Genomic DNA, 27,087 nt, shown 5'->3' on the forward strand with positions numbered 1-27,087 from the left:
CCAGGTCAGGTGGCCAGCATGACTAAGCCGCTTCTGGCGAACCAGAGCAGCACATGGAAACACCGTTTACCTTCCCGCCAGAGCGGTACCTATTTATCTACTTGCACTTTGACGTGCTTTCGAACTGCTAGGTTGGCAGGAGCAGGGACCGAGCAACGGGAGCTCACCCTGTCACTGGGATTCGAACCGCCGACCTTCTGATCGGCAAGTCCTAGGCTCTGTGGTTTAACCCACAGCGCCACCCACGTCCCTGTAACCCAAGGTACCAAAGTACAAATAAATTGGGCTGCTGGAGCTGCTCAGCACACCCTTTTTGTAGCACTGCGTTTGGCTCTTCCACCCTCTCACCCACACAGGCAGGGGCTGAACTGTCAAACGTTTTTGACGCCCCCTTCCTACTGCGATGCCAGCAAGGCGCAGGATGAACGGATGACTCAGCCCACGTACCCTCTCTGCAGCTGCTGGGGCTTCCAATTTGCACTTTTGTCTCTGCGGTGCTCCAGCCATACTGTGGAAGTGTCTGACGGCGCTGTTGGGAGAGGGAAAGCTGGCTTGTTTGTTCCACAAGCATCTGGACAGCTCTAAAAGGCCCTCTTCTTGCAGAGAAGAGCCACACCCCTGTGGCTTGGCCATCCTGGCACCTGCAGTCAGCTAGGCTGGGCCCTGGCCAAGGAAGGAGTCCTCACCAGCCCAGCTGTGCTGGCTGCCATTCACTGCCCTCCCAACCAGGCTCCTGGATGTTTTGTTGTTTCTTATTAAGGATTTTCCTGGTGGCAGACCAAGACCCTAGTTAAAGGGGAAGGGGATGGACAGTGGCGTAGCGTGGGGGTGCAGGAGGGGGCCGGCCGCACCGGGCACAACATCTGGGGGTTAGGGTTAGGGGGCGCAAATCCACGGGTTAGGGGGCGCAAATTACTTGCCTTGCCCCGGGTGCTGACAACCCAGGCTACGCCACTGGGGATGGACTGATAGGGGCAGTATGGGGGACAGACAAAGTGGCCGGCATGTATCCTGGCCCTGAGCCGGGCTCCTTGGAGTAAAAGCTGGTAGGAAATGTCACTGGCACTTGTTTGGAAAAGTGCATGCCCTGAGCATGTGCAGAGTGCTTTCATCTCACACCACCATCCCTCCATATATGCAGAGCTTCAGATCAGAAGAGAGAAGTTTCAGCCCAATGAGAATCCATGTCTCCTTTTTCTTTCTCCCCCCTCTCCTCTTTTTTTTAAAGGGAGGGGAATAGGCATTGGAGAGCGAGGGGCGGGTAGAAATGCAGGACGAGGCGGTGAAGGCGTCTCTGACGCTGGGTGGAACAGAAACCCACACGGTCCTTCCTCCGCTCGTATCTTCTCCTGCAAACTCTGGCAGAACGCAGAGAAAGGCGCGAGCGAGAGGCTCCACTGATGGGCGGCGACTGCGCGCGCCAGGGAGAGAGCCGGCTTCGGAGAGAGGCGCGCCGCGCGCATCCACACGAACACGCGTCTGCAGCAGCAGCAGCAGCAGGAGGAGGTACACGCGGAGATCTTGACGGAAGGGTAAACGCACGAGGCACAGGGGAGGGGGGCGTGTGGGGTTACTTCTTCACCATGTCCCTCTGCTCCCGGGACAAGCTGGACTGGAACCATCTCGCTCGAAAGGAAAGCGGAGTGACGCCGCTTAGGCAAGATTCGGGAGCGGAGGGGGAGGAGGTAGAGCTGTAAACGGGCAGCCGGCCGCCGCGCCCCCTCCCCGCATCGGGACACCCGCGCCTCGGCTTTTTCTTTAGTGGGGTGTGAGCGTTTCTGCCTCTCCCCTCCTCCATCCCATGAAGATGAACGTGTGAGTGCTTCAATAACACGAATAATTCATTCCAATTGTCATTTGTGCTAGTGGGGACCGTAGGAGCCAACGGCTGGGGCCGAGGGGGTATTGGACCCCCCCATAAAATATTTGAGGGGTCCAGCCCCCCTATCCCAAAGTTGATGGGCATTGCCATTCAAATGATGTGCATGCACCGTGTCATGTGATTGATTATGGGTGGGTGATGCTTACCTGCCCCCCTCCCAAATATTTTATTCAAGTTGACACCCCTGCTGGAAACTGAGGTAGCATCTTTTGAGGTGTATGAGAGAGACCCCCTGGGGTTTGTGTGATGTATCCAAACTCACCAGGCAGAGGACATGGAAGGAGTGGCTTTTTAACCTCAGGACCAGCAGCTGAAGTGGGAGCAGCGGTGGAGTCAGGGTCAGCCATCACAACTGGTCACATCCAGTTCCAAGAACGTGCAGGTGATTTCCCCCACTGTCAAGACTTTTTGGGGTTGGGGTAATGTGGATTTGAGGTTGAAGGAGGGCCCCCTAACCCTGTTTTAGTTGTAACCCTAACCAAGGGGAGACTCTCTGCTGCCCACTGAGCCCAGGGCACAAAATCAGGCAAGAAATCTCCAGTTACAGGATTGTGTGTGTGTGGATGATGTCTTTGGGTCCCCAGACCTGTAAGACAGGAGCCTGTAGTAGAAGCAGCTACTGAGTGGACAAACCAGTCTGTTTGTTAAGCTAATGGTCCTAGCCAGCAGCCTCTTAAGCATCCTATTTACATGTCTAAATAGTTGGTCAAGAATAGATGTGTTGTCATAGAAATACATAACTAGTGAGTGATGTTTTTTTAGAAGGAGGGGATAAGCCTTCTCCACCTATGTGGTTGGATACCAGGTCATCCTAGGGGTTGGAGATCAATAGACCAGGGGGGCCTGTGTGGTGTAATCTCACCTAAAGCAGGAAAGATACAGAGGGTGGCCTTGCACTCTGTGCTGAAACCAAAGCTATGGTTTTTGGTGGCGGATTCCTGAAAACCTAGTGGGGCAGCGAGATCTGATGCTCTGAGCCCTTCCATCTTATGCTCACATTGTGTGTGTGTAAATAAAACCATATATCAAAAAGGCACCACAGTCTCCTGTCACTTTCATTCCAAGGGAAACTTAACACAAGATAATTGCTGGCACCCCTGAAGTCTCTCACTGTTCGGATATTGGGGTGCATGGAACACTCCTTTATCTAGAGCCAAGTCTGGTGACAAAAGCCAGCAGTGGCTACTGGCTATTACGTTTATGCCTTAACTCCACTGTTGAAGTCAGTATACCTCTGAATGCCTGTTGTTGATATTTGCAAGCAGGAAGAATACTGTTATGCTCAGGCCCTGCTTCTGAGCTTCCCATTGGCAACTGGTTGGCCACTGGGAGGACAGGATGCTGGACTAAATGGGCCTTTAGCCTGATACAACAGGGTTCTTCTTATGTTCCAGATGTTGAAGTCCAGCTCCCATCAGCCCCAGCCAAAATGGAACATGTTCATGGATTATGGGACCTGTGGTTCACTGACATCTGGAAGGTAAGACAGATTTTCCATTCTTGATTGCACTAAGGAACCATAAAATTTTGTTAGCTGAATCTGTGGAATCTTGTGGTAATATATCCTACCACCACCACCAAAACAACAATAATTTATTATTTATACCACGCCCGTCTGGCTGGATTTCCCCATGTTATGTGCTTTTCATTACCCCTAATGAATGGACAGTTTATGGCTGTTGACTTTGGTAGCTGGCTGTTCTTTTAATGTAAGTGGGAAGGACATACATAGCTCGGTGGTAGAGCATCAGTTCTGTTCAGTCCCTGACTTCTCCAGGAAGGGATGGGAATATTTCAACTGAAATTCTGGAGATCTGCTGCCCATAAGTGTAAATGAATCATTGGTATATAGCAACTTCCTATGTTCCTAAGTCCTTGATTTGTCTTCCAGGATGTCCAAGAGGCAACTGGAACATTCCCTCTTTAGAGTGCTCTAGATGGCACCTGAGACAAGACAAGAAGAACCATGTACAATGGAGCCGAGCTGCTGAGTCTCCTGCCAAAAGATAAACAACAGTCTTTCAAGGTTTATCCCTGTACACACCGGCATCAAACCACAGAGCTTTTACTGAGAAAGGAGGCAATTGGCATTGTTTCAGTTTGGGCTTTGAAATACAGAGTTGGCGTTCATCTCTGGCACAGAGGCCTTCTGCTCCTTTGAATGGCCATGTTGGATTTTCCTTGGCTCACCAGGACAGCTCCATCCCTTGCCCAGGGCCCATCATGGCACTTTTGCTGGACTTCTCTCCTGGCCTCAACATATCTCCTGGTCTTCTTAATCCATGGATACTAAACCACTCTCAAAGGGATTGTGAGCTGGAACCAGGCTGTAGTGAGCACAAGCTGGCTGCTGGCAGCAGCTTCCCGGGGCCAGCTGTCCGCTTTGTGCTGCCTGTCATTTATGCCCTTATCTGTGCTTCCGGTGTTCTGGCCAATGGGATGGTGATTTCGGTCATTCTGGGCTGCAAGCAGAAGGTAGTGTCCGACATCTACATTTTGAACCTGGCAGTAGCTGACTTACTCTTCTTGCTTGGTATGCCGTTTGTCATCCACCAACTTCTGCAGGAGCAAGGCTGGGTTTTTGGAGACTTTCTGTGTTGGGCTGCGACCACCATCGACCTCAACAACCAGTTCAGTAGCGTGGGCATTGTCACTCTGCTGTGTGTAGACAGGTAGGAGCCAAGGTAGAAGAGCGGGATGAACATGGTATGCTAATTCAGAAGCGACTTAGAAGGACCATAGGTCAGTGGTGGAGCGCTTGCTTTGCAAGCTGAAAATCCCAGGTTCAGTTCCTGGCATTTCCAGTGAGAAGGATTGGACTTCAACAATCTGGTGCTTTCCCGATATTTTGGACTACAGCTCCCATCAACCCCAGCCAGCATAGCTGTGCTGGCTGGGGCTGATGGGAGTTGTGGTCCAAAACATCTGGAAAGCACCAGGTTGGCAAAGACTTCAGTAGGAGATGGTAAATATGTTTGCCTGAAATCCTGGAAAGTCATTCAGTTACACTGGGCCCCTTTGCAGCTGGAGTGCCATGCTTGATCTGGAAGTAACCAGCTGTTTAGGCCTGATTTATGGGAAAGTTATGGCACAGGCAGTAAAGCGGAATAAATTATTGCTCGTATTAACTGTCATTTGGAGAAATCCTTGATATTTGCGGACGTTCTTGCCCTCTTAATTATATCCCTATGGTGTAGAGGCTAACAGATGGATCCTGCAGGGACAAAACACTTACCACCCACTACCCAGTAGTGTGAAGTCCTCGCTGCCCTTTCTACATTTGAACACATGGCTTATTACTGTCAATCTCATTTATTTGTGCATATTAAGCTATAGGTTTAAGTTAGCATCGATGGGATAGTCTTAATGTCAGCGGGGAAGGTTTGTCTTCCCTTCTGTTATATTTGCAGAAAAAAGGACAGCTGCTCTATTTCTCATCCGATTCTTCCGTTGCAAATGGCAGTCCCAGCAACCATTTTACACAGCACATCCCTCCTGCAAAAATCACCAACAATGAGTTACCATGGTCACTGTGCACGTTTATTGTGGATATTTGGACATACGTCTCGTCTCCTTTGTGGAATGTGCCGCCCTGTGTCTCCTGTATCCCTGATGCCACTTCATTTATTTTTCCAGGTACGTGGCAGTTGTGTACTCGTCCACCATCGGCCAGAAACGGACCCTGCGGTGCACAACTCTGATCAACGCTGGTGTGTGGGCTGGGAGCTTAATTCTGGCCACACCTGCGATGCTCTATGCCCGGGTGCACTGGGACAACAAGACGGAGATCTGCCTCCTTGACTTACCAAGTCCCCACAGTGTATACTGGTATACCCTGTACCAGTCATTGCTGGCTTTCCTGCTCCCCTTGCTGGTAATCACTGTACTGTATTCATTGACTCTGCAGCACCTCTTCCGTGCCATGCGCCGGGTGCATAGGAAGCCATCTGCCCGAAGCCGGAAGGTGACCCGCATGGCCCTCACAATCATGGCTGCCTTTTTTGTCTGCTGGACTCCGTACCACGTGCTGCAGTTGGTCAACCTCAATGCCACACCCTCTGCCACCTTTTTCTACCTGTACCAGGCTACTATTTGCCTCAGTTACGCCCACAGCTGTGTCAGCCCCATCCTTGTCATTTTCTGCACCGAGTTCTTCCGCGAGAGGATGGCCCAGTCCAGGTGGGGACGAGGAACAGGAGGGGATGTGGTGGAGGGAAAGGGCTAATTCAGTGGAGGGTGACTTCCTATTGTGAGAAGTGATGTAAAAATTGGGGTTTAGCTTTTGCTGCCCAACTCCCCATGGGTCTCTGAGTACCCTAACTCCATGATCGGTCAGAGAAGAATGGATGGAGGCAGGATCCAGTGGAAAGCAAGGCAGATATTTATTTTTCTGTTGCAACAGAGTTCCCTTCCCTCCTTCCAAGGAGAGAGAGACCCTGAACAGAAGTGTGCAGGAACCTTTAAGGACTTTTGACATTGCCCAACCCCCTTAGCCAAAAACCACCCCAAAATCGTCATACATACACCAAAGGAGGTGGTCTACAGCAGAAATCCTGTATGCCAGGATACCTGATAAGGGTCGCTGATTGCATTACCTGGCAGCCTGGCAATTCTTTCGTGATGGCTAATACTTTAGTTCCTGAATCTAGGTCTCGGGCTCACCCTATTCATACACAAATACACCATTAAGACAGGATTTGTAAGAGAAAAGACAACGGGGAGGCTTTCCCCATTTGCCTCCCTTCCAGCAGGGAGTATTTGAGGTCACCGGGAGAGTCAAAATGGCTTCAGGATTGCACTCCTGTACTATTTCAGACACATGGTTTATATATTTAGAGATGTGTGCATTAATGAATATATATTTGAGACCTTAAAATTCTTCTAACAGAAGGATGCTGCAAGCTTTATTTTAAGGGTGAAACAGGGAGGGGGAATCTCAGTGCAGCCCTCAGGACTCTCTAGCGGCCACGCCCCCTCTCCACTTGGCATATCCCTCACCAGTCCTGCTTCGCTCTCCCCTGGAATGCTTTTGCCCAGACTGGAATGTACCCTTGAACTCTGACACTGCTTCTTGGCTTGTGGGAAAGGCAGTGGCGTAGCGTGGGTTGTCAGCACCCGGGGCAAGGCAAGTAATTTGCACCCCCTAACCCGTGGATTTTAGCAGGGGGCAGAGAGCTGCGAGGGCGAGCGCCCCCCCCCAGATGTTGCGCCCGGTGCGGCCGGCCCCCCTGCACCCCCCACGCTACGCCACTGGGGAAAGGAGGATAAAGAGGGTGGTGTATGAATGGAAACGAGCCCAAGGTAAGATATCATCACCACCGTCATAGTAATAATAATTTGTATACCGCCCTATACCTGCAGATCTCAAATTAGTTCACGGCATAAAATTACAATTAAAAAACCCAAAACACATCATAAAAATAAGAACAGAAACAAACCAATAATTCCTCCTACCACAACACATTTCAAAGCTCATCAGATGTCAGTCAGCTAAAGGCCGGGCTGAAGAGGAATGTTTTTGCCTGGCGCCTGAAGGTGTATAATGAAGACGCCAGCCAAACCTCCCTGAGGAGAGCATTTCACAAATGGGGGGGCCACTGCAGAAAAGGCCCGTTCTTGTGTTGCCACCCTCCGGACCTCTTGTGGAGAGGAGGCACACAAGGACGAGCCTCAGAGGATGATCTCAGTGTCTAGGTAGGTCCATATGGAGAGGGGCGGTCCTTGACGCTTTGCAGCCATTCTCGCCTTTGCCCTATCTCCCATTGGCTTATGGTCCTTGGGAAATTGCCCAGCAGGGAATGTGGCCCTCAGGTTGGAAAATGTTCCACACTCCTGCTGTGGAGAGTGACCTGGGTATAAGGGCCATCAGTGGCGTAGCGTGGCTTGTCAGCACCCGGGGCAAGGCAAGTAATTTGCACCCCCTAACCCGTGGATTTGCGCCCCCTAACCCGTGGATTTGCACCCCCTAACCCTAACCCCCAGATGTTGCGCCCGGTGCGACCGGCCCCCCCTGCACCCCCCATGCTACGCTACTGAGGGCCATTGAACACAGCCATAGGCGCCGACTCCATGGGGCCTGAGGGGGCCCGAGCCCCCTCAAAAATTCGTTTAGGGGGGCTCCGCCCCCCCAATAATTTAAGAAAATTATTAGTTATATTATGCTTTGTAAAATCACAAAATTATGTTGGTATTTTTTATTTTCCTTGTTTGACGATAGTTACCTTTTAAAATACATTCAGTAATGAGTTAAAACAAAGCCACTCCCGATCTAGAGAGGGAGTGGGGTTGCGGGCTCTCGACCCATCAACAATCTCGCAGGGCTGGCGTCAGCCCTGCGAGAAGCAGGGATTCCCCCTAGCTCATTAATATTCACCGCCCACGGCGGCAGCCAATCGGCTGCCGCAAAGGGCGGGCCCTCACAGGTTCACTTAAGGTTGGGGCAGCCCGGGGCTCACCCCTTTCGTTCCCCCAGCAGCAGCGGTTTGGAGGTCTTGGCCCCCCCCAATATTTTTTATAAGTCGGTATGGGCCCCCGCCCCCCCCCAATATTTTTTATAAGTCGGCGCCCCTGAACACAGCAGAACGTTCTCCTGAGTCAAAACACACAGGATTGCATTACGCATATCACTTATTAAATAGATAATGCTTGAGGGATTATCTCTTTTTCTTTACAGGTATTGCAGATTGTTTACCAAGTGGAGGGCAATACGAGAAAGCCATTCCTTATCTATACCAGAAATGACAGCTACGATGTACAGTCCAGAAGCAAGCCATGCTGCGTCTCCATGCATTGCCTACCCTCCATTTGCAATAGAGATGCCTTTGTGCTCTGTAACTGAGACCACCAGATTCAGTGTAGTTGTCAATGGACATGAGGAACCTATTAGGTTTTGAGGACCCGCTTTGATTTGGTTTAGAACTCCGCTTGAAACATTGGTACACCCTGAAGTTCTGGAAGAGGATTAAGGTGGTGATGAGGGAGAGATACAGACTGGAAGGCTCCTGATTCTGGAAGGCTGTTGTAAGACCATGGCAGCAAGTGGAAAAACTGTTAGTGACGACTAATAAGACAAGGGACATTGAGCGGATTAAATTAAACAATAATTCACTTTGTCTGGAAGTCAATGCGCCTGTTCTGTTTCAGTCTACAAGAACAAATTAATCGTTCTGTAAATATCATTTGTCGTGATATCCGTCCTCTAATCTATTGACTGCTCTTGCCAGGGTGTTCCCTTGAACAAAAGAGAAATCTATCAAGTTGATGGAACTTCTATGCGATGGGCACATTAGACCAGAGCACTTAAAAGTGCTTATTTATCAATCTTACCTGTTAGTTGGCTATGTTCAACCAACCTGATGCTAAAATCAAGTTTATCCTATCACAATTCCTTCTGTTACCTTAGTAGTTCTCATGTGGTCAGAGTATGAAATGAGGATGTGCTATCTGAAATGCTTTCTCATTCACTCGTGCTAGGTTTGCAAAAAGGTTCGCAATTTGCAAACGAAATGGTAAACAGATAAGGGGCTTTATTCAAGCCATACACAGAGCAGGCCTTTTGCAATTAATGGCCATTACTAACTTAGGCTGATTAATTGCAACGGATCTACTCTGAGTCATTGGGAGGAATAATAATAATAATAATAATAATAATAATAATAATAATAATAATAATTTATTTGTACCCCGCCCATCTGGCTGGGTTTCCCCAGCCACTCTGGGCGGCTTCCAACAGAGATGAAAAATACACTAAAATGTCACATATTAAAAACTTCCCTGAACAGGGCTGCCTTCAGATGTCTTCTGAATGTCAGGTAGTTGTTTATCGCTTTGACATCTGATGGGAGGGCATTCCACAGGGCGGGCGCCACTACCGAGAAGGCCCTCTGCCTGGTTCCCTGTAAATTGGCCTCTCGCAGTGAGGGAACCGCCAGAAGGCCCTCGGAGCTGGACCTCAGTGTCCGGGCAGAACGATGGGGGAGGAGACGCTCCTTCAGATATACTGGACCGAGGCCATTTAGGGCTTTAAAGGTCAGCACCAACACTTTGAATTGTGCTCGGAAACGTACTGGGAGCCAATGTAGGTCTTTCAAGACCGGTGTTATATGGTCGCGGCGGCCGCTCCCAGTCACCAGTCTAGCTGCCGCATTCTGGATTAGTTGTAGTTTCCGGGTCACCTTCAAAGGTAGCCCCACGTAGAGCGCATTGCAGTAGTCCAAGCGGGAGATAACCAGAGCATGTACCACTCTGGCGAGACAGTCTGCAGGCAGATAGGGTCTCAGCCTACGTACCAGATGGAGCTGGTAAGCAGCTGCCCTGGATACAGATTTGACCTGTGCCTCCATGGACAGCTGTGAGTCCAAAATGACTCCCAGGCTGCGCACCTGGTCCTTCAGGGGCACAGTTACCCCAATATTTTTCTTAAAGTGTTGGGTTGTTTTTTAACAGCGTTTTCCAGATCAGTGTAGATCCAGCCTCAGTCTCCTTTGGTAAGGAATACACACAACTGTATCTTTCCCGCTACAGGGTTAATAGCAGCTTGCGGGGAGGTGTTGGAGGGCTAGATTGAAAAAGTAATCCAGGGACAAAGAGTTAAAAATCCTCCCCTAGTTTTGATGTTTGTTAAAATCAGAGCTGCAGCTTGTGGCTGCTTTAGGCAGTAATTATATACAGTGGTACCTCGGGTTAATTACTTAATTCGTTCCGGAGGTCCGTACTTAACCTGAAACTGTTCTTAACCTGAAGCACCACTTTAGCTAATGGGACCTCCTGCTGCTGCTGCACCACCGGAGCACGATTTCTGTTCTCACCCTGAAGCAAAGTTCTTAACCCGAGGTAATATTTCTGGGTTAGCGGAGTGTGTAACCTGAAGCATATGTAACCTGAAGCGTATGTAACCTGAGATACCACTGTACATATCCACTCTGAAGATACAGCACAGAGGAAAGAAAGTAATTCCTTACACAGCACATACCGTATTTTTTGCTCTATAAGACTCACTTTTTCCCTCCTAAAAAGTAAGGGGAAATGTGTGTGCGTCTTATGGAGCGAATGCAGGCTGCGCAGCTATCCCAGAAGCCAGAACAGCAAGAGGGATCGCTGCTTTCACTGCGCAGCGAATCCCTCTTGCTGTTCTGGCTTCTGAGATTCAGAATTTTTTTTTTCCTGTTTTCCTCCTCCAAAAACTCGGTGCGTCTTGTGGTCTGGTGCGTCTCATAGAGCGAAAAATATGGTAATTACACTGTGGATTTCAGTCTCAGAAGAAGTTGTAATGTCCACCAACTTGGATGACTTCAAACGAGGATTAGACAACTTCATGGACAATAAGGGTACTAGCTCCAATGGCAATGTTGTACCTTCCCTGTCAGAGGCAGTATGCAGGAAGAGTGCTGGTCCTGCTTTTGTGTTGGGAAAGGCATCTTTGTCTCCAGGCACTGCAGTTGTCTGCAAGGGATTTCCACACAGTAGAGTTAATGTGATAATTTTGATGATAACAGAATGCTAAGAAGGTAGTATGGGCTCTAACACTTCAGACTACAGGTGGGTGATGTCGTTTTTTAATGCTCCCATAAGGGGGGGGACCCACTCTCTGCAAAGAGGAAATTAGCCCAACAGGTAAAATGTCTGCTAGAAGGCAGTTAGAATATGCAAGTTTTCTATTTGCAGGTGATTTAAAAAAAAGTGTGGGGGTATTAAAAAAACTATTGCAGGTCTATTATACCACCTCAGGGGGAAAGAACAGTCATGTGTGTTGGAAATGGTTTGAATGCAAGCCATCAATGATAATGATGATAACGTTACAAACAGGAAACTGGGACTTATGTTCACATGTGGTGGGGGTGTAAATATGTACAATTTTTTTGGCGAAGGGTGTTTAAGGAGATAACAGAAATCACTGAGTTAAAGCTGATTGAAAGTCCAGAGGTAGCATTATACCAATTTACGACGGGGTGGAAGATAAACATTCTAGGAAGGAATGGCTCACAAATTTATTGACAGCTGCGCCAGTTATTATAGCTAGGAAGTGGAAGGGGCAAGGTGAATATAAAATGGAAGAATGTATAAAGAGGTGTGGGATATAGCTTTTCATGATAAATTAATGTGCTATTAAGGTAAGATGGGGAATATGCAGGAGAAATGATTTTGAGGAGATAGTGAAGGTGTTTGTAGAATTTGTACTGTTAAAATGGAAAGGGGTCAAACCATCGCAAGAGGTGTTGAAATTTTTGGAGGTTGGATAGTTACAATGCAATGGTCTCGGGGGTGGGGTGCACGTTTTTATTCTTATTTATTTATTTATTTATTTATTATTACATTGTCAAAATAAAAATAAATAAAACTTTTTTTAAAAAAAGAAACAACAATAATGCAACCTGACACGTCTGCTCAGAAGCAAGCCACCCAGCGGGGCTTACTCCCAGGCAAATGGGAAATATGCAGGAGAAATTATTTTGAGATCTGGAACGTGTTTGCATAATTTGTACTGTTAAAAAGGAACGGGTCAAACCACCGCAAGAGGGGATGAAATTTTGGGAGGCGGGGTAGTTACAATGCAATGGTCTTGGGGGTGGGCTTACGTTTTTATTCTCATTTATGATTACTACTTTGTCAAAACAATAATACAAAAATATTTATTTTAAAAAAAGAAACAACAATAATTCAACCTCACACGTCTGCTCAGAAGCAAGGCACCTCACGGGGCTTACTCCCAGGTAAATGGGCAGAGCCCAATAAAGTTTTGCAGATGACAAATTTGCAGATGACACCAAACTGGGAGGGGTGGCTAACACCCCAGAGGACAGGATCACACTTCAAAACGACCTTGACAGATTAGAGAACTGGGCCAAAACAAACAAGATGAATTTTAACAGGGAAAAATGTTAAGTATTGCACTTGGGCAAGAAAAGTGAGAGGCACAAATACAAGATGGGTGACACCTGGCTTGAGAGCAGTACATGTGAAAAGGATCTAGGAGTCTTGGTTGACCACCAACTTGACATGAGCCAACAGTGTGACGCGGCAGCTAAAAAAGCCAATGCAATTCTGGGCTGCATCAATAGGAGTATAGCATCTAGATCAAGGGAAGTAATAGTGCCACTGTATTCTGCTCTGGTCAGACCTCACCTGGAGTACTGTGTCCAGTTCTGGGCACCACAGTTCAAGAAGGACACTGACAAACTGGAACGTGTCCAGAGGAGGGCAACCAAAATGGTCAAAGGCCTGGAAACGATGCCTTATGAGGAACGGCTAAAGGAGCTGGGCATGTTTAGCCTGGAGAAGAGGAGTTTAAGGGATGATATGATAGCCATGTTCATATATATAAAAGGATGTCACATAGAGGAGGGAGAAAGGTTGTTTTCTGCTGCTCCAGAGAAGCGGACACGGAGCAATGGTTCCAAACTACAAGAAAGAAGATTCCACCTAAACATTAGGAAGAACTTCCTGACAGTAAGAGCTGTTCGACAGTGGAATTTGCTGCCAAGGAGTGTGGGGGAGTCTCCTTCTTTGGAGGTCTTTAAGAAGAGGCTTGACAACCATATGTCAGGAGTGCTCTGATGGTGTTTCCTGCTTGGCAGGGGGTTGGACTCGATGGCCCTTGTGGTCTCTTCCAACTCTATGATTCTAAGTTGCTTCCACCACGCGGAGGGATGTAGTAAATTCCTCCCCAAAGCCGTCGAAGTCTCTCGCCCGTTTTAAATGCCGAAGCGGAACCTTCCGGCTCCGCCGCGCCGGGAAGCTGTTCGGGACGGACCCATTTCCGCGCCGGACCGGAAGTTCCCGCTGCCATCACGTCACCGGGTTGCCCCACCGAGTGAGGGTTGCCGTGACAGCGGCGGACTCTCCAGTCGGAGTTCCCAGGCGCTCGTTGCTTGGAGCGGGAGGCTGGTCGCCCGCTCGCCTGCTCGCTCGGCCTCGCCGTGTCCTCCGGCGTCTTTCGACCAGGCCTCGCCTCCCGCCTCGGCTGGCTTCCATGGAGCGGGCAGCCGCTATGACGGACATGTACGACCAGGCGCTGCTGGGCATCTTGCAGCATGTGGGGAACGTCCAGGAGTTCCTGAACATCCTCTTCGGCTTCTTGTACCGAAAGACCGACTTCTACCGGCTCCTGGTGCAGCCGGCCGACCGGCTCGGCTTCCCTCCGGGGGTGGCCAAGTGCATGGCGCTTCGGGTGAGTCCGAGAGGCTGGGGCTCCTCGCCCAGCTCCCTTGCCCTTCACTCAAAATGAAGAATTATTTGTTTTTATTTCATACGAATCCTTATTTAGGTAGCCATTTCCGGGAGGTTTAACTCTCTCTGTCAGCAAAACAAAACAAAAAAAAGCAGCACAGTCCCGGCAGGGCATCTCTGAAGACTGCATAAAGATTTATTCTGGAATAATATTCATAATAATAATAATTATACCCCGCCCATCTGATTGGGTTTCCCCAGCCACTCTGGGTGGCTCCCAACAGAATATTAAAAACACGATAGAACACCAAACATTAAAAACTTACCTAAACAGGGCTGCCTTCAGATGTCTTATAAAAGTCAGGTATTTGTTTATTTTCCTGACTTATTTCCGTGGCTTTTGTAGGTGGAAGGGAAGCTTTAGCCCACAAAGCCTTATGCTATGGAGTTTCTTGTGGTGGGTTCTATCGGAGCAGATTGTTTTCTGTCCGTATATGGTTAAGGAATTATAGGGTGTTTCTTGAACAGTTACAAGGTAGGTTTGCCTTTCAAAACAACAACAAAATGCGTCCAAAGTCGCTTGGAGACAAGTGAGTATGAAGCCTAATAAAGAATAACAAATCAGACCATTTTTAAAGCGCTGCAGTAGTCGATCTGTTGTTTATACAAATATTTGTTGCTCTGTGAGATGTCCCCCCCCCCCCCCGGCTTCAATGAATTTAGGGTTATCTTTTTCCACCCTCATTTTAATAATTGCAGCATCCCAGTGGGAATATATTAGGCACAGCCTAAGAGAAGGGTGTGTGTGTGTGAGAGAGAGAGAGAGAGACAGAGAAAGAGATAAGAGACACAGAGAGACTGGCTCAAAGTGAGCTTCATGCCTGAGTTGGTTTTCGAACCAGGAGCCTTCCCAGTCCTAGCCCAACATTAACAACTACACCGCATTCCGCTGGAGTAGCTGCGTCAGTTTGTCACAGCAAACTCAACAAACAGTCTCTAAGGTGCCACAGACAAAACTCAGAATTACACTGCTACGTTCTTTTGGGCTAGAGCCCACTTTCATGCATAAAGTATAATCCTTGGTGGCAGATATATGTCTGTTTCAGTTCTATTTTCCCTCTTCACCTGGTACAATTCCCATGGTGGCTTACATAAAACAAAACAGAATTAATTTCCTTTCTGACACATTACCCTATGATGGCATTGTCACTCCAGTCCATTCACATTCCGAACCCAGTCTTTATTAGATTGATAAGAATTAGATTGTGGGTTTTTTAATTCTCTTTTAGCTCACCTTGCTCACCCACCTTTGGCAGTTGGGTGCTTGGTTCCCTGGATGCAAAATTCTTGCTCTTTATCCACTGTCTTAAGTGTAGAGTTAAGTGCAACCTTTTACATGCCTACTCCCATATAAGTGGGTATAAGGTTGCAGCCTTAATTAATTAAATTTATAATGTGCCAGAAATGTAAAGTGACTTTCTCTGTCATCTCCATAAACATAAATAAGACTAAAAATAATTGTAAATTGCACCAGCTGTACTTTTTTTTGAGGAGTATGGGTGCTCTTCTCCCTTCTCACAGTGTATATTGGTATAAATATAGGATATCCCACATTCTTAAGGGGCTAAATCAGTGAAATGAAACAATGAGACCCAACATTCTCTTGCAAGATCTTAGTGATTCCAAAATATAATTAAGAATCCCCCTCCTTTGTGATTTATTGGATGGTGGATATACAATGGCTTTATGTACATGACTTGAATTAAGAGGTGTCTTTGGCAAAAGTCCAACCATTTTTTGTGAAATAAGAGACTGTTTTGTAAAAAAGAATCAATTATTAAAGTTGAAAATATTTTAGTTAAGGTAATAACAATGCATTTGAGCAAATTATTATTATTTAAAGTTAATGTAGGGTAGCAATAAATTCCTTAAGCCCATTGACTTCATTGGGTCTGTTTCCAGGTATGACTAACATTGAAAATCACCTTTGATTTCTAGAAATGCTTATCTTCTTAGCATTAGACCTCCAGAGAGTTCTGTAACCAAACTAGAGAAAAGTTCGTTCTGAAGTTTTTTAAATTTCTCACCAGAAGAGCTTTATTTTTGATAACTAGAAATAAAAGCTGTGTTAGGGCTTCTTTTACTTCCTTGTAGGAGTATGATTAAATAAAGTTTTCTTTTGTACCTAATCCTAAATTGAAATGGTGCTTTCTTAATTTCATGTCTCTCTCACTCTTGTCACAACCACCCACACACCCCTTTACTTTTAAAAGAGAGGGAAAGATCCCAGTGGCAAATAGTGGGACAGAAGTCTAGCATTAACTAGCTGTTTTTCCTGCATTGACCCTTCCTTAGATCTCATTACTGCTGTTATCTAGCTGTTTCCCAGGCTTGTTCTTCTTCCTAGATTCCCAGGTTTTCTTGTAGCAAATCTGGTGAAAATGCAGCAGGCTTTGGCTTTTTTACTGCACACTACAGGTTGCAATTTGATACTGGACTATGGTTTTGCCCACATCTTACCCATGTATCTTTTTTACACGCATTTGTTAATGCTGTCTCAGACAGAAGTCTGGCCTGCAGATTGATATCCACTTCAGCCTGACCTCTCCAGTCTATTCTTGGAACAGTTGACTGTTCTAGAATGGCTATTGAATTATTTTTGTCAGCTGCTTTATAAAAACTGGGCATCAGAAGCATGAATAGATTAAACACTTAGATCCAAGTGTGTTTGTGAAATAACTGACCCTGTGTGCGTGTGGCTATGAGACGGGTGGAGATGTTTTTGTTCAAAGTCTCGTTCGGATAGGGGTGGGAGTTAACGCATGGCAATTAGAGAGGGAGATGAGCCTGCTGCAAGTGGAGTGCTGCATATTTATTCTTCCTCACCCTCATCCCTGTGGCAATTTAGATGGCCCTTGTTATTCTCTTAAAATCTGCATTTTATCTTCTTTATGAAGGACTTTGCCCAGCTTAGAAATGAGGTGGGCTGCTAGAGTGCTATATCCTTTTCCCTGTAACCTGCTCACTTAAGAGGACTCAGTTAACTCCTTGTTGTCTATAGTGATGAGGCAGATGGTTGTGTACAAGGCTATGAGAAAAGATGTTGCAGTTACGTGTCATTACGTTTTAATTTTGTAGGGGTAGCTAAACAGGTCTGTTACACCAAACACACACAACAAATACTGTTGTGGCATTTTAAAGATACTACTTGTATTTTTTTATCTCTGGCCCTGAGTTTTTGTGGAAACCCTACAGCAGGGGTGGAAAACCTTTAGTCCACGGGCCTAATTGGTCCCCACCAGGCCTTCTTATTTGGTCTGCAAGGCCATTTTGGCCAAGCTATGCCCACCTCCCCTATTCCTGAGGTAATGTGTGGGGTAGGTAGCAAGCAGAAAGGGGCTTTTCAAGCACTGTTGATAAACCTGCAAAGGGTTCTGCAAGACCCAAGTATCATCTGTTGGGTCTTGTGGAGAGCTTTGCAAGGGGCTTCAGAAGACCTGACAAATAGCTGGTTGGTCAATATTTTAAGGCTTATCGCAATATAGTGCTTTGCAAGGCCCTCAGCAAGGCTTTCAGGGCCCTTACAGAGTGCTTGACAAGGTTGTTGGGTATTCCAAAGAAAAGTGTGGGCTCAAAGAAAGGTCACCTGCCATCACTGTGGTGCCAGGTGAGTGCCAATGAAGGGTGAGGCTTTTTTCTTTTTCTATTACGTTTTATTGTAATTCATATTTGGTGTTAGCTGCCCTGATCCTAGCCCTGGGCAGAGAGGGCAGGATATACATAAAAATTGATGATGATGATGATCTGGCCTGCCGACTGTGTCCAGTCCCCCACCACTGCCCTACAGCATCTCACTAGAAGTTTATGTTTAGTATAGTTCTTCTTTCTGCATAATTTCCCATTCTTCAGTGATAATACCATGGGCTGATTGTCCTTCCAAAGCTGCAGCACTTGTTTTGTTAGAAATATAAATGGCTTTGTTTCTGTTGGTCATCCACGAAGCAGTCTGTTTCAAGGAGCAGTTCTGTCACTCTTCTGAAAAAAAACAAACCACCCTTTCCATCCGTTCTCTTGTTGTTATCTATAGGTTAATGGTTGGGCTGTTGCTTTGTTTGCTGTATCACTTTCAGGCTTTCAAAAACTTTGAACACCTGGCCCGCCAAGATGATGATAGAAGACTGCAAGAACGTCAGGAAAAAGTGAAGAAGAGAGAGGAGGACATAGCAGCTGCAGGAGAGAGAGCGAAGGTGGTCCCCGCTGTAGCTGAGGAGGTTGAGATCAGTGCAGCAGTGGGTGATGACTCTGTATCGGAGGGTGGAAAGGCTACAGAGTCACAGGAGCCCGTGGCAGTGGAGGAGAAAGTAGATGCACAAGCCGCCAATGCAGCCGTGGAGCCACCGGAGGCTGTTGCTGCCCCTTTAGAAAGCCAGCCAGCAGAGCTGCCCAGGTGAGTGACCGCTATGGTGCTTTGACCTCGTCGAACATTTTGCTGAAGAGAAATGAACTGACAATGTATCTATAATATGGCTTAGCCTGTAGGCTTGGGACGGGTTCATTTTTCTTAAGAGGGCCACTAGGGAAACATGTTTATTTGTGAGCAAGGGCCCCCGGTGCTATTTCAGTGGATGAATCTATGCAGCAGCCTTTTGGATATATACAGAAATGTGCTAACAGTTAAGCCTTCATGTGGCTGTTTCTCGCATGGTGGCATCAGCCATGGGCCTGGCAGCCTATTGCTTGGAAGAAACAGGAGCATTGTCTGTGCAACAGAATGCAATGGTAAACAGCAGAGGTGGTGGAATATATGACATCGCTCCACTCCTGACTTGCAGAAGTTCTTCAGTGCCTGAAGGTGGAGTTCTTTCCCATCACCTGCTACCTGGTACTTTTAAAAAATGGAGAAGCCAAGATTGATCTTGAGACCATCTGCAAGGAAAACATGTTCTCTACTATTGACCTATGGCCCTTTCTCACTTCTGAATGTAGGTGAAAGATTCGTGCTCTCCCACATCAAACACACTGCTGTATAGGTAGAAAACCAGCAGAGCTGACAAAGGGCTATGCTGGAATCTCCCTCCTTGATGTATTAGATTTCTTTTATCAAGGCAGGTTTTTTCTGTATGAGTAAACATCTAAAAGATTTTTCACTGGGAGTTTAAAGTGGTGTGGCCTGTTCTCTTGTATGTGTAGACTAGGCTTAAACGAGAGGCTGCAACTCAGTATGTAAATCTTGGTGAGAATACTCTATGGAATTTATTTGATGTGCACTTGCCAAACTAGTTATATCACCACAACAAGTATACTGGCCTGTGGTGGCTTTAGGGAGAAACCTTGTCTAATTTGCAAGTATTGGGGAACCCGCTGTCTATTATGTGCTTGATATGTGCATTTTCTGCTCTTCTTGCTGCTCTTCATTGTAGGTGAAACCTAAAAGCTGAATATTTATTTTGTTTATTTTTCAATAGAATTTCTAGCTTTTCCAGAGATAACTGTTTGTGTTGCTGATTCTTAAATATCTCCACTCGTCTCTTAACACCCATGCCTAGTTCCTGTCACTTACATTATGTTTATCTGAGTTTCTGCTAATATAAAGATGGGTCTGGGAAGATGCTTTTAATGTTTAAAGACTAATCACCTTGGAAATAGTACTTCAGAGTGGAATTAAGACAAATTATGTTTAATTTTGTGAGGTAGACACTCATTAGCTTTGGATGAATTCTTTTGTGACGTGTTAGGGAGCTTTGTATGTGTAATACAGACAAAAGTATATTGGAAATGGAATTTTTGAAATGCATTTTTTTACGGACATCCCAAGCTGCATGTGCTAGCAGCAGAATGTGACACAGCTGGTGAGTGTATTTCTCAAGGTACTGATAACGTAAAAGCTTTTGTGTACTGCCATGTAAGTCCTTTGTTGGTACTCTAGTCACTTAGGAAGGCAAGGTGAAATATTTGATACTGAGTTTCTGTTTGAAACGGCGTTTCCGTGCACTGCTCTGGTTTGCCAGAAGCAGCTTAGTCATGCCGGCCACATGACCCGGAAGCTGTACGCCGGCTCCCTCGGCCAGTAAAGCAAGATGAGCGTCACAACCCCAGAGTCGGTCACGACTGGACCTAATGGTCAGGGGTCCCTTTACCTTTACCTTCTTATCAGTTTGATGGTATGGCTGCAGGATGGGGGAAGCTTTACTGTCATGGGAATCTCTTAGAATCCTGACATCCATTGTGGACATTGCACTTCCTGTTGGTTTGGAAAGGCAGCTTGCCAAAAGCCAGAAAACACCAATCTCTGCATCTCAAACACTGAACAAGATGGTTTCACAATTGCCTGTGGAGTGTTGGAATGGGTTTAGCATCCTACATGGGGAAAAGATCCTGTTGGGCACTGTTTTCTAGTGTTGATGTATGAGAGCATGGAGCATTTTTACTCTGGAAGAAAAGCAGTGTTTAACATAGTGATGACGAGTGTGAGCTAAGAGCTGGTCTCCAGATCTTGCCTTGGTCATTGGCTTCATCTTGGGAAAACCACTGTTCTGTTTGAAATATGATCAACCTACCTTATAGGGCTTTGTAAGAGTTACTGAGACTGTATGTGTGGAGCAGGCTTTTTGAAGGTGTGAAATGTCCTATATTTGCTGCTCATTTGGGTAGCAGTTCTGTCCCTTTCATCTGCCTTTAGCCAGCCTAAACATCATGGTAGAGAGACTCGGCAGCGATGGTTTCACCAGGTAAAGCAGCCATCAAGCTCTGGCCCTCATACCAGTCCTGGGTATTGATACATTGTACAGGTCTAGTATTTGGTAGGGTTATATTAATGAATCACTACACCAATACCAGAAGATTCCCTAAACATACAGCTTTTCGTCAATTATGTCTTCCTCTTGTTTAGCTAATATGCAGGTTTTTGCTCCTGAAAAGTTCAAGAATTGTGTGCAGAGATGTGCCATCCAACTTTTCTTGCAGAACTGCTGTAGTTGGTATACGCTTGCCACTGGGTGGTGTTGGCATCCACTAAATGGATAACATAGACTCTAAAGCATATTGAAGAATATGTGAGGTCTCTGAGGTTTCCCTCCAGACAAAATTCGCTCCTGAGAGCCTGGCTAAGCAAGATGCTATGATGTTCATTTCTAGCAACAAATGGATGGAAATTGAAATTCTGCAATCGTATTTCAAACTCTCTTTACATGAAGACAACATAGTTTTCCCAAGTCTCATCACCCTAAACATGTCTCTAATATACCATCTTGCAAACTGTGAATAAGATGAACATTATTAGTCTTCATCTGGTATGTAGATGAGGTGTGCTTATATCTCTGCTTCTTATTTTGTACAAAAACACAGTATACTTGCTTTTGTAGTTTCAGGAATATGGTGTTTTCTTCAAATGTGGGGTATGTTTAGATGATAGAAAGAAAACAGGAAGTAGTAATGTGTTTGAGGAAGCAGTAATATGTGGAGGTGCATCATTTATTTCTGCATTGCAGGGAGTTGGACTAGATGACCCTTGTATAGAACTCTACAATTCTATGATTCTACTATATATATATATGTACGAGTGGTGGTAGCTCCTGGGCTGAAGGCCCAAATTTCTCTCATTTTTCTAACATTTAACCAAAACAATCCCCACGTACTTTCTAGCCCTTTCTGTACAAATCAAGTTCAAGCACGATAAAATATGCATTTAGTGAAAACTGAATTGGTTTGTTAGTTGAAATGCCTTAATTACTGCCACTTTCAGTAATTGTGATAGAATGTCTTTCCAGGCCAAATCAAATATACAGGTAGAGTACAAGAGCAGCTGGCTAAAAGCATTTGGACCTTTGTTAACACCTTACACAAATGTGCACAGCCCCTGTGCTGGATGGTCATTCTTATCTCCCGAAACGTCCTTATCTCTTTCGAAAGAGGGTGGGTTTGTATGTTTTTCTAGAACTTAGAAGCACAGAAGTGGTGGTATATGTGTGTGCCATATCACTTGACTGGGAGAAAACCATAAATCACATGTTTTGGATTCAAAAGATCCCATGTTCGATCCCTGGCATCTCAAGATAGGAATGGAAGAGACTTCTGTCTGAAATGCTGAAAATCTGTCAGTCAGTCTAGACAATACTGATCTAGATAGTATTGTTATGAGCCAGTGGCACTGGAGAGCCAGTGTGGTGTAGTGGTTAAGAGTGGTAGTCTTGTAATCTAGTGAACCGGGTTCGCTTCCCCGCTCCTCCACATGCAGCTGCTGGGTGACCTTGGGCCAGTCACACTTCTCTGAAGTCTCTCAGCCCCACTCACCGCACAGAGTGTTTGTTGTGGGGGAGGAAGGGAAAGGAGAATGTTGGCCTCTTTGAGACTCCTTGAAGGGAATGAAAGGCGGGATATCAAATCCAAACTCTTCTTCTTCTTCTTCTAGATAGACTTGGTACAGGTAGAATCTAAAATTTAAAACCTTTTGTGTTCACCCGTGTTCTTCCTCCTGGAAGATGGCAAGAATGAAACATGAATCTAATCTCAAAGTAAATTTTTCTCATGCAATATGCCAACAAAGTAATCATCACCTGGCAGCTATATAGAGGCCTCTCATTATCACAAGACACGTACAATGTAGTCTTTCCTCCTCATTCCTTCTGGTCTTACATTTACATGCAGCACATCACAACTTTGAGTAGTATTGCAACAAATGCTTAATGGAATGAGATGGGATATCATTTTTCTGATGCTCTTGCCAAAGCCTATATTGGCTTGGCTTCCATCCCTAAAAGATCCTATGTAGGACATGTTGCCATCTGATCTTCATGTCTCCAACTTCAGAAAGATCAGAATAAAGTGTGCCTGTTTTATTGCCATCTGGGTAGTGTGAGGCTGTGAATTGCAACACTCTTTGTGCCCAGACATTTCCATCTGCTTTGACAAGCAGCTCTCTCCATCGTTCTCGATGTCTGAGCTCAGCTCCTTTTTTATTTTGAGTGCTGCCTTCTCAATTGGCCCTCTTTTAGATTTTACTCTGCATACATTTGCCTCACAGTATTTAAAATAGTGTCACATGTGCCACAGATCAGTCAGCCTCCTGAGTTCTGTTTACATTGTTTGACTCCCGATTCTCATTTGCGCCTTTGTTTTTATGTAGAAGGCTGAACTCTCTCGGTTGCCTTATTTTTCTGTTGGCACAGCAGACGCTTTGGAAGTCAGACAGCTTTCTTAGTAATTTGACTTGGTGTGGAGTGGCCTGAGTGGAAGGCGCTTAAAGTGAAATTGGGACTTCCATGGCATTGGGGGGGGGGGGAAGAAGTTTTAAAAAATCAAAAGCACAACAATACAAACTTCTGGCTGATAATTGTCTGAGCAAGAGGATCCACAGTGTATTTAGCTGCATAAATTAGTCTTTTCTTCACCCCATTTACGGAACTGGGGTCTTAAGTTACATCTCTCTTAAGACCAGGAAGTTGGTTCATGTTGGAATGTCCCTACACCTTCCAGGCCAGCCTTCTCTAACCTGGTGCTTCCCAGATGTTGTTGGACTCCAGTTCCCATCAGCCCTAGCATGGACAATGGTCGGGTATGATTAAAGAAGTGGTCATGAGATGTGGTGGGCACCAGGCTGGGAGCATCTGCTTCTCTTTTATTTTAGCCTTCCACAGGATTGGAAAATGCTTTAATCATTGGCTAGGCTGAGGGAGTTTAACCAATGAAGGTGAAAATTTGACCCAACAGAGGAGAACACTAATCTCCCCCAAACAGAAGACTACCTTCCTTCCTTCCTTCCTTCCTTCCTTCCTTCCTTCCTTCCTTTCTTTCTTTCTGCTGATATATATCTTTGTTTGTGTACATGACATATGAATCCACACCTCAATCCCTGAAAGAGATGAGATTCTTCCACCAGAAATTTAGTGCACAAACTCACCAGCTGATATGTAGCTAACAAGAGGAAGAGAAAATTTGGAAATGATCACACTTGTTTGTTCAAGTTCTCCAGCTTTTTAAAAAACCAGCCAGTTTCCTTCATAAAGACCTGCTTGGACATAGGCCTGGTATTGGAAGAGTTGCGTCTCGTGAAGTTATTGGAAATGAGGGATGAGAAGCAAGTATAAGCTTTTTTCGGAGAAGTGTGGCGCAGCATAAGCGGTTGAGGTTTCTGAAGTAGAACCAGGAGCGATGGTGGCCTTTGTAAGTTGAAGCACAAGGGATTGCTTTGCAAGTAGAGCTGAACTGGCTGTCCTCTCCATGGTAGGAGAAAATAGTAGGAGCTGCTATATTAAGCAAAACTGGGTTACGCTGGAACGGCAGAATCAACACACTTGTGAGATCTGTTTGTTCCCTTTCAAAAGTGTTGCATGCCTGGAAGCTTTCTGTGACCCAGAATTGGAGCTGTAAACTTAGAAACGTAAAAGTAAGATGGGCAGGATATCTTTAAAAGGCACCAACTTCTAGCACACATGCCTATTTCAGTATACCACAGGTTTGGTAAAGGCATTATTGCTGGAATGCGTAGTTCAGCGACATGACATTGCAGTAGTTACAGGTAGGTAGCCGTGTTGGTCTGCCGTAGTTGAAACAAAATAAAAGAATTCCTTCCAGTAGCACCTTAGAGACCCAACTATAATAACAATAACAAACTTACCGTAGTTGGTCTCTAAGGTGCTACTGGAAGGAATTTATGACATTGCAGGCCATTGATATGAAGAACAAAGCAAATAGATTAAGATTGTCATTGTTGGGCTTTGCAGTGAGAGATACTTCTGCTTCAGAAGGAACTCCCTCTACCTCTCTATCATAAGTTTATAGTGGAGGTTCACGCCAGGGTATTTTCAAGTGTCTACCTAATGGCATGTATCTATTTAGGAGCATATCAGGGTAGATCCCAGTAAACTATGGATCCAACCCATGTGGCATCTAGTTGTTGCTGTTTTCTTGTTAGGGCAACAGGTATATGCTTTGTTATCTCAGCTAAGTCCAGTAATTTTGACAACCATTCCTCCATGGTAGGTAATGATCAATCTTTCCATCTTTGTACATATAAAAGTTTCACTGCTGTGATCATGTATTGGGATAGTGTTCCATGGTGTATATATATATATTTCCATCCATAAGTCCCAGCAGGAGGAGCTCTGCTTTCATCTGCCATGCAGTACTTGGAAGGTTCCCCAGAAAGGAATGCACTTCTAGGGCTGAAAAAGTTGCCCCAGTCCTCTGCTGGAATGTTTAAATAACAAAAAAAACCCAAGGTTTGTTTTTTTAACCTACCTATGTATTTCAGAAGTGATGGTGCTTTTAAAAAGCTTGTGTTTCTGACGGTGTTAGTCAATCATGCCCCAATCCTGGATTAGGTGCAATGAGTCAGAAAGGGGAAAAAATTACACGGGATAAAAAGATTCATTTATAGATCAAATGACGATTTTGTCCATTGAAACTTTTCTTACATTCTTTTCAAGGTGCTACTGGTCATTCCTCCTAGGGCACCAGGCGTATTGTGTCTGTAGGCTCCCTGCTACTTTTTGTACGCTTAAGTAGAGCAAGCTGTCTATTGCTACGCAAATACTGATAGTGTCTGCTGAGTTTGGCTCTCTGGTAGGCTTGTCTTGTCAACTCTTAATGTGGTGTTGAGTTAGGGTGAGAGATGTCCGCTCAGCTGACTGGGTAGGCTAGCAAACTATCAAGATGTGGAGCTGGCTTCTAAAAATTGATTGAAACTGGAAACAGTTGGAAGCCTAGATTTTTTTTAAGTTGATCAAAGCGTTATGTCTATGTTGTGGCACCATGTGATAACAAAGTCAAAAAGGACCTGCTATTTAAACTTTAATTCTTTGGCATTTTACAGCCTCTGGGTGCTAGTTCATTGAAAATCCATGCATGAATCAAAAATGCTAGTTTTGGAAGCATGCAGCCAATTTTAAAGTGGGTTGGGCTTTATTTTAAAACAATATGTTTTGCACATTTGCATCGTTATGCCTATATTTGCAGGTATGTTTAGTTTCCCTGATGTATGACTGCTGGTGGTTGTTTCCCTGGTAATGAGGTAGAATGCTGGAATAATTTAATAGACTGTAAGCTGATGACTACAACTCTGAACGGTCTTTTATGTCAGGGGTAGCTAACCTTTGACCCTCTAGAAGTTGTTGGACCATAGTTTCCATCATCTCAAGCCAGCATGACCACTGGTCAGGTAGATAGGAACTGTAGTCTAACCATATCTGAAGGCCCAAAGGTTAGCACTGCTGTCTGATATGAACTTCCTGGTACGCCAGCTGAGACCCTACCTACCTGTGCCCTATATCACCAGAGTGATACATGCTCTGGTTATCTCCCACTTGGACTACTGCAATGTGCTCCATGTGGGGCTACCTTTGAAGGTGACTTGGAAACTACAACTAACCCAGAATGTAGCAACTGGACTGGTGACTGGGAGCAGCTGCTGGGACAATATAACACTGGTCCTGAAAGACCTACTTTGGCTCCCGGTACGTTTCTGAGCACTATTCAAAGTGTTGGTGCTGACCTTTAAAGCCCTAAACAGCCTCGGCCCTGTATACCTGACAGAGTGTCTCCACTCCCATCGTTCAGCCTGGACACTGAGCTCCAAGGGCCTTCTGGCTGTTCCCTCACTGTGAGAAGTGAATTTACAGGGAACCAGACAGAGGGCCTTTTTGGTAGTGGCACCAACCCTGTGGAACCTGTTAGAAGCTGCCCAGAGTGGCTGGGGCAGCCCAGTCAGATAGGAAGGGTATTTGTTGTTGTTGTTTCTTTGTTTGTTGTTATTGCTGTTGTTTTGTTTCTGAACACAGAATAGTATTAGAACTAGGCTAGATCCATACTTCCTGATAGTATTCTACTTGCCAGTGATCTTTTAGGTGGGGAAGCAGCCAAAAGTTATCGCCCCCTCCCATAGCCTGAAATGGTACAGTCTAGGATGTACAGATCCAGCCTGACACTGTTGTCACAAATACAGATAATCAAACCCAAGGAAGAGAGATTATTTTCTTAGGTTCAAGGTAGATGGGGCTTACTTTTGCCATACCTTCTGCCACACCTAGAAATTGAAATTTTCAAAG

At 45.7% G+C, this 27,087-nt stretch overlaps 2 protein-coding genes across 3 annotated transcripts in view; both read left to right on the forward strand.

Annotated features, from left to right (window-relative positions):
- Positions 1-1,225: 1,225 nt before the first annotated feature.
- On the forward strand, positions 1,226-8,994 carry LOC310832139 (melanin-concentrating hormone receptor 1-like). Of its 2 annotated transcripts, XM_083713714.1 has the most exons (5): positions 1,226-1,815; positions 3,277-3,362; positions 3,774-4,554; positions 5,519-6,061; positions 8,556-8,994. In XM_083713714.1, the coding sequence occupies exons 3-5, from the start codon at positions 4,106-4,108 to the stop codon at positions 8,773-8,775; spliced, it is 1,212 nt and encodes a 403-aa protein (XP_083569840.1). In that variant the 5' UTR covers positions 1,226-1,815; positions 3,277-3,362; positions 3,774-4,105; the 3' UTR covers positions 8,776-8,994. The 2 variants fall into 2 exon arrangements, with proteins under 2 accessions (XP_083569840.1, XP_083569841.1); XM_083713715.1 differs by lacking the exon at positions 3,277-3,362.
- A 4,649-nt stretch (positions 8,995-13,643) lies between these two features.
- The window catches only part of NUDCD3 (NudC domain containing 3), a 64,306-nt gene continuing 50,862 nt past the window's right edge, over positions 13,644-27,087 (forward strand). The window contains exons 1-2 of the mRNA XM_083713765.1: positions 13,644-14,048; positions 18,178-18,494. Coding sequence (XP_083569891.1) covers positions 13,851-14,048; positions 18,178-18,494 — 515 coding nt within the window. The 5' untranslated portion in view covers positions 13,644-13,850. The remainder of the gene's footprint in view (positions 14,049-18,177; positions 18,495-27,087) is intronic.

The sequence above is a fragment of the Podarcis gaigeae genome (assembly GCF_964106915.1).
Source record: "Podarcis gaigeae genome assembly, chromosome: 15".
In the NCBI taxonomy this organism is placed as follows: domain Eukaryota; kingdom Metazoa; phylum Chordata; class Lepidosauria; order Squamata; family Lacertidae; genus Podarcis; species Podarcis gaigeae.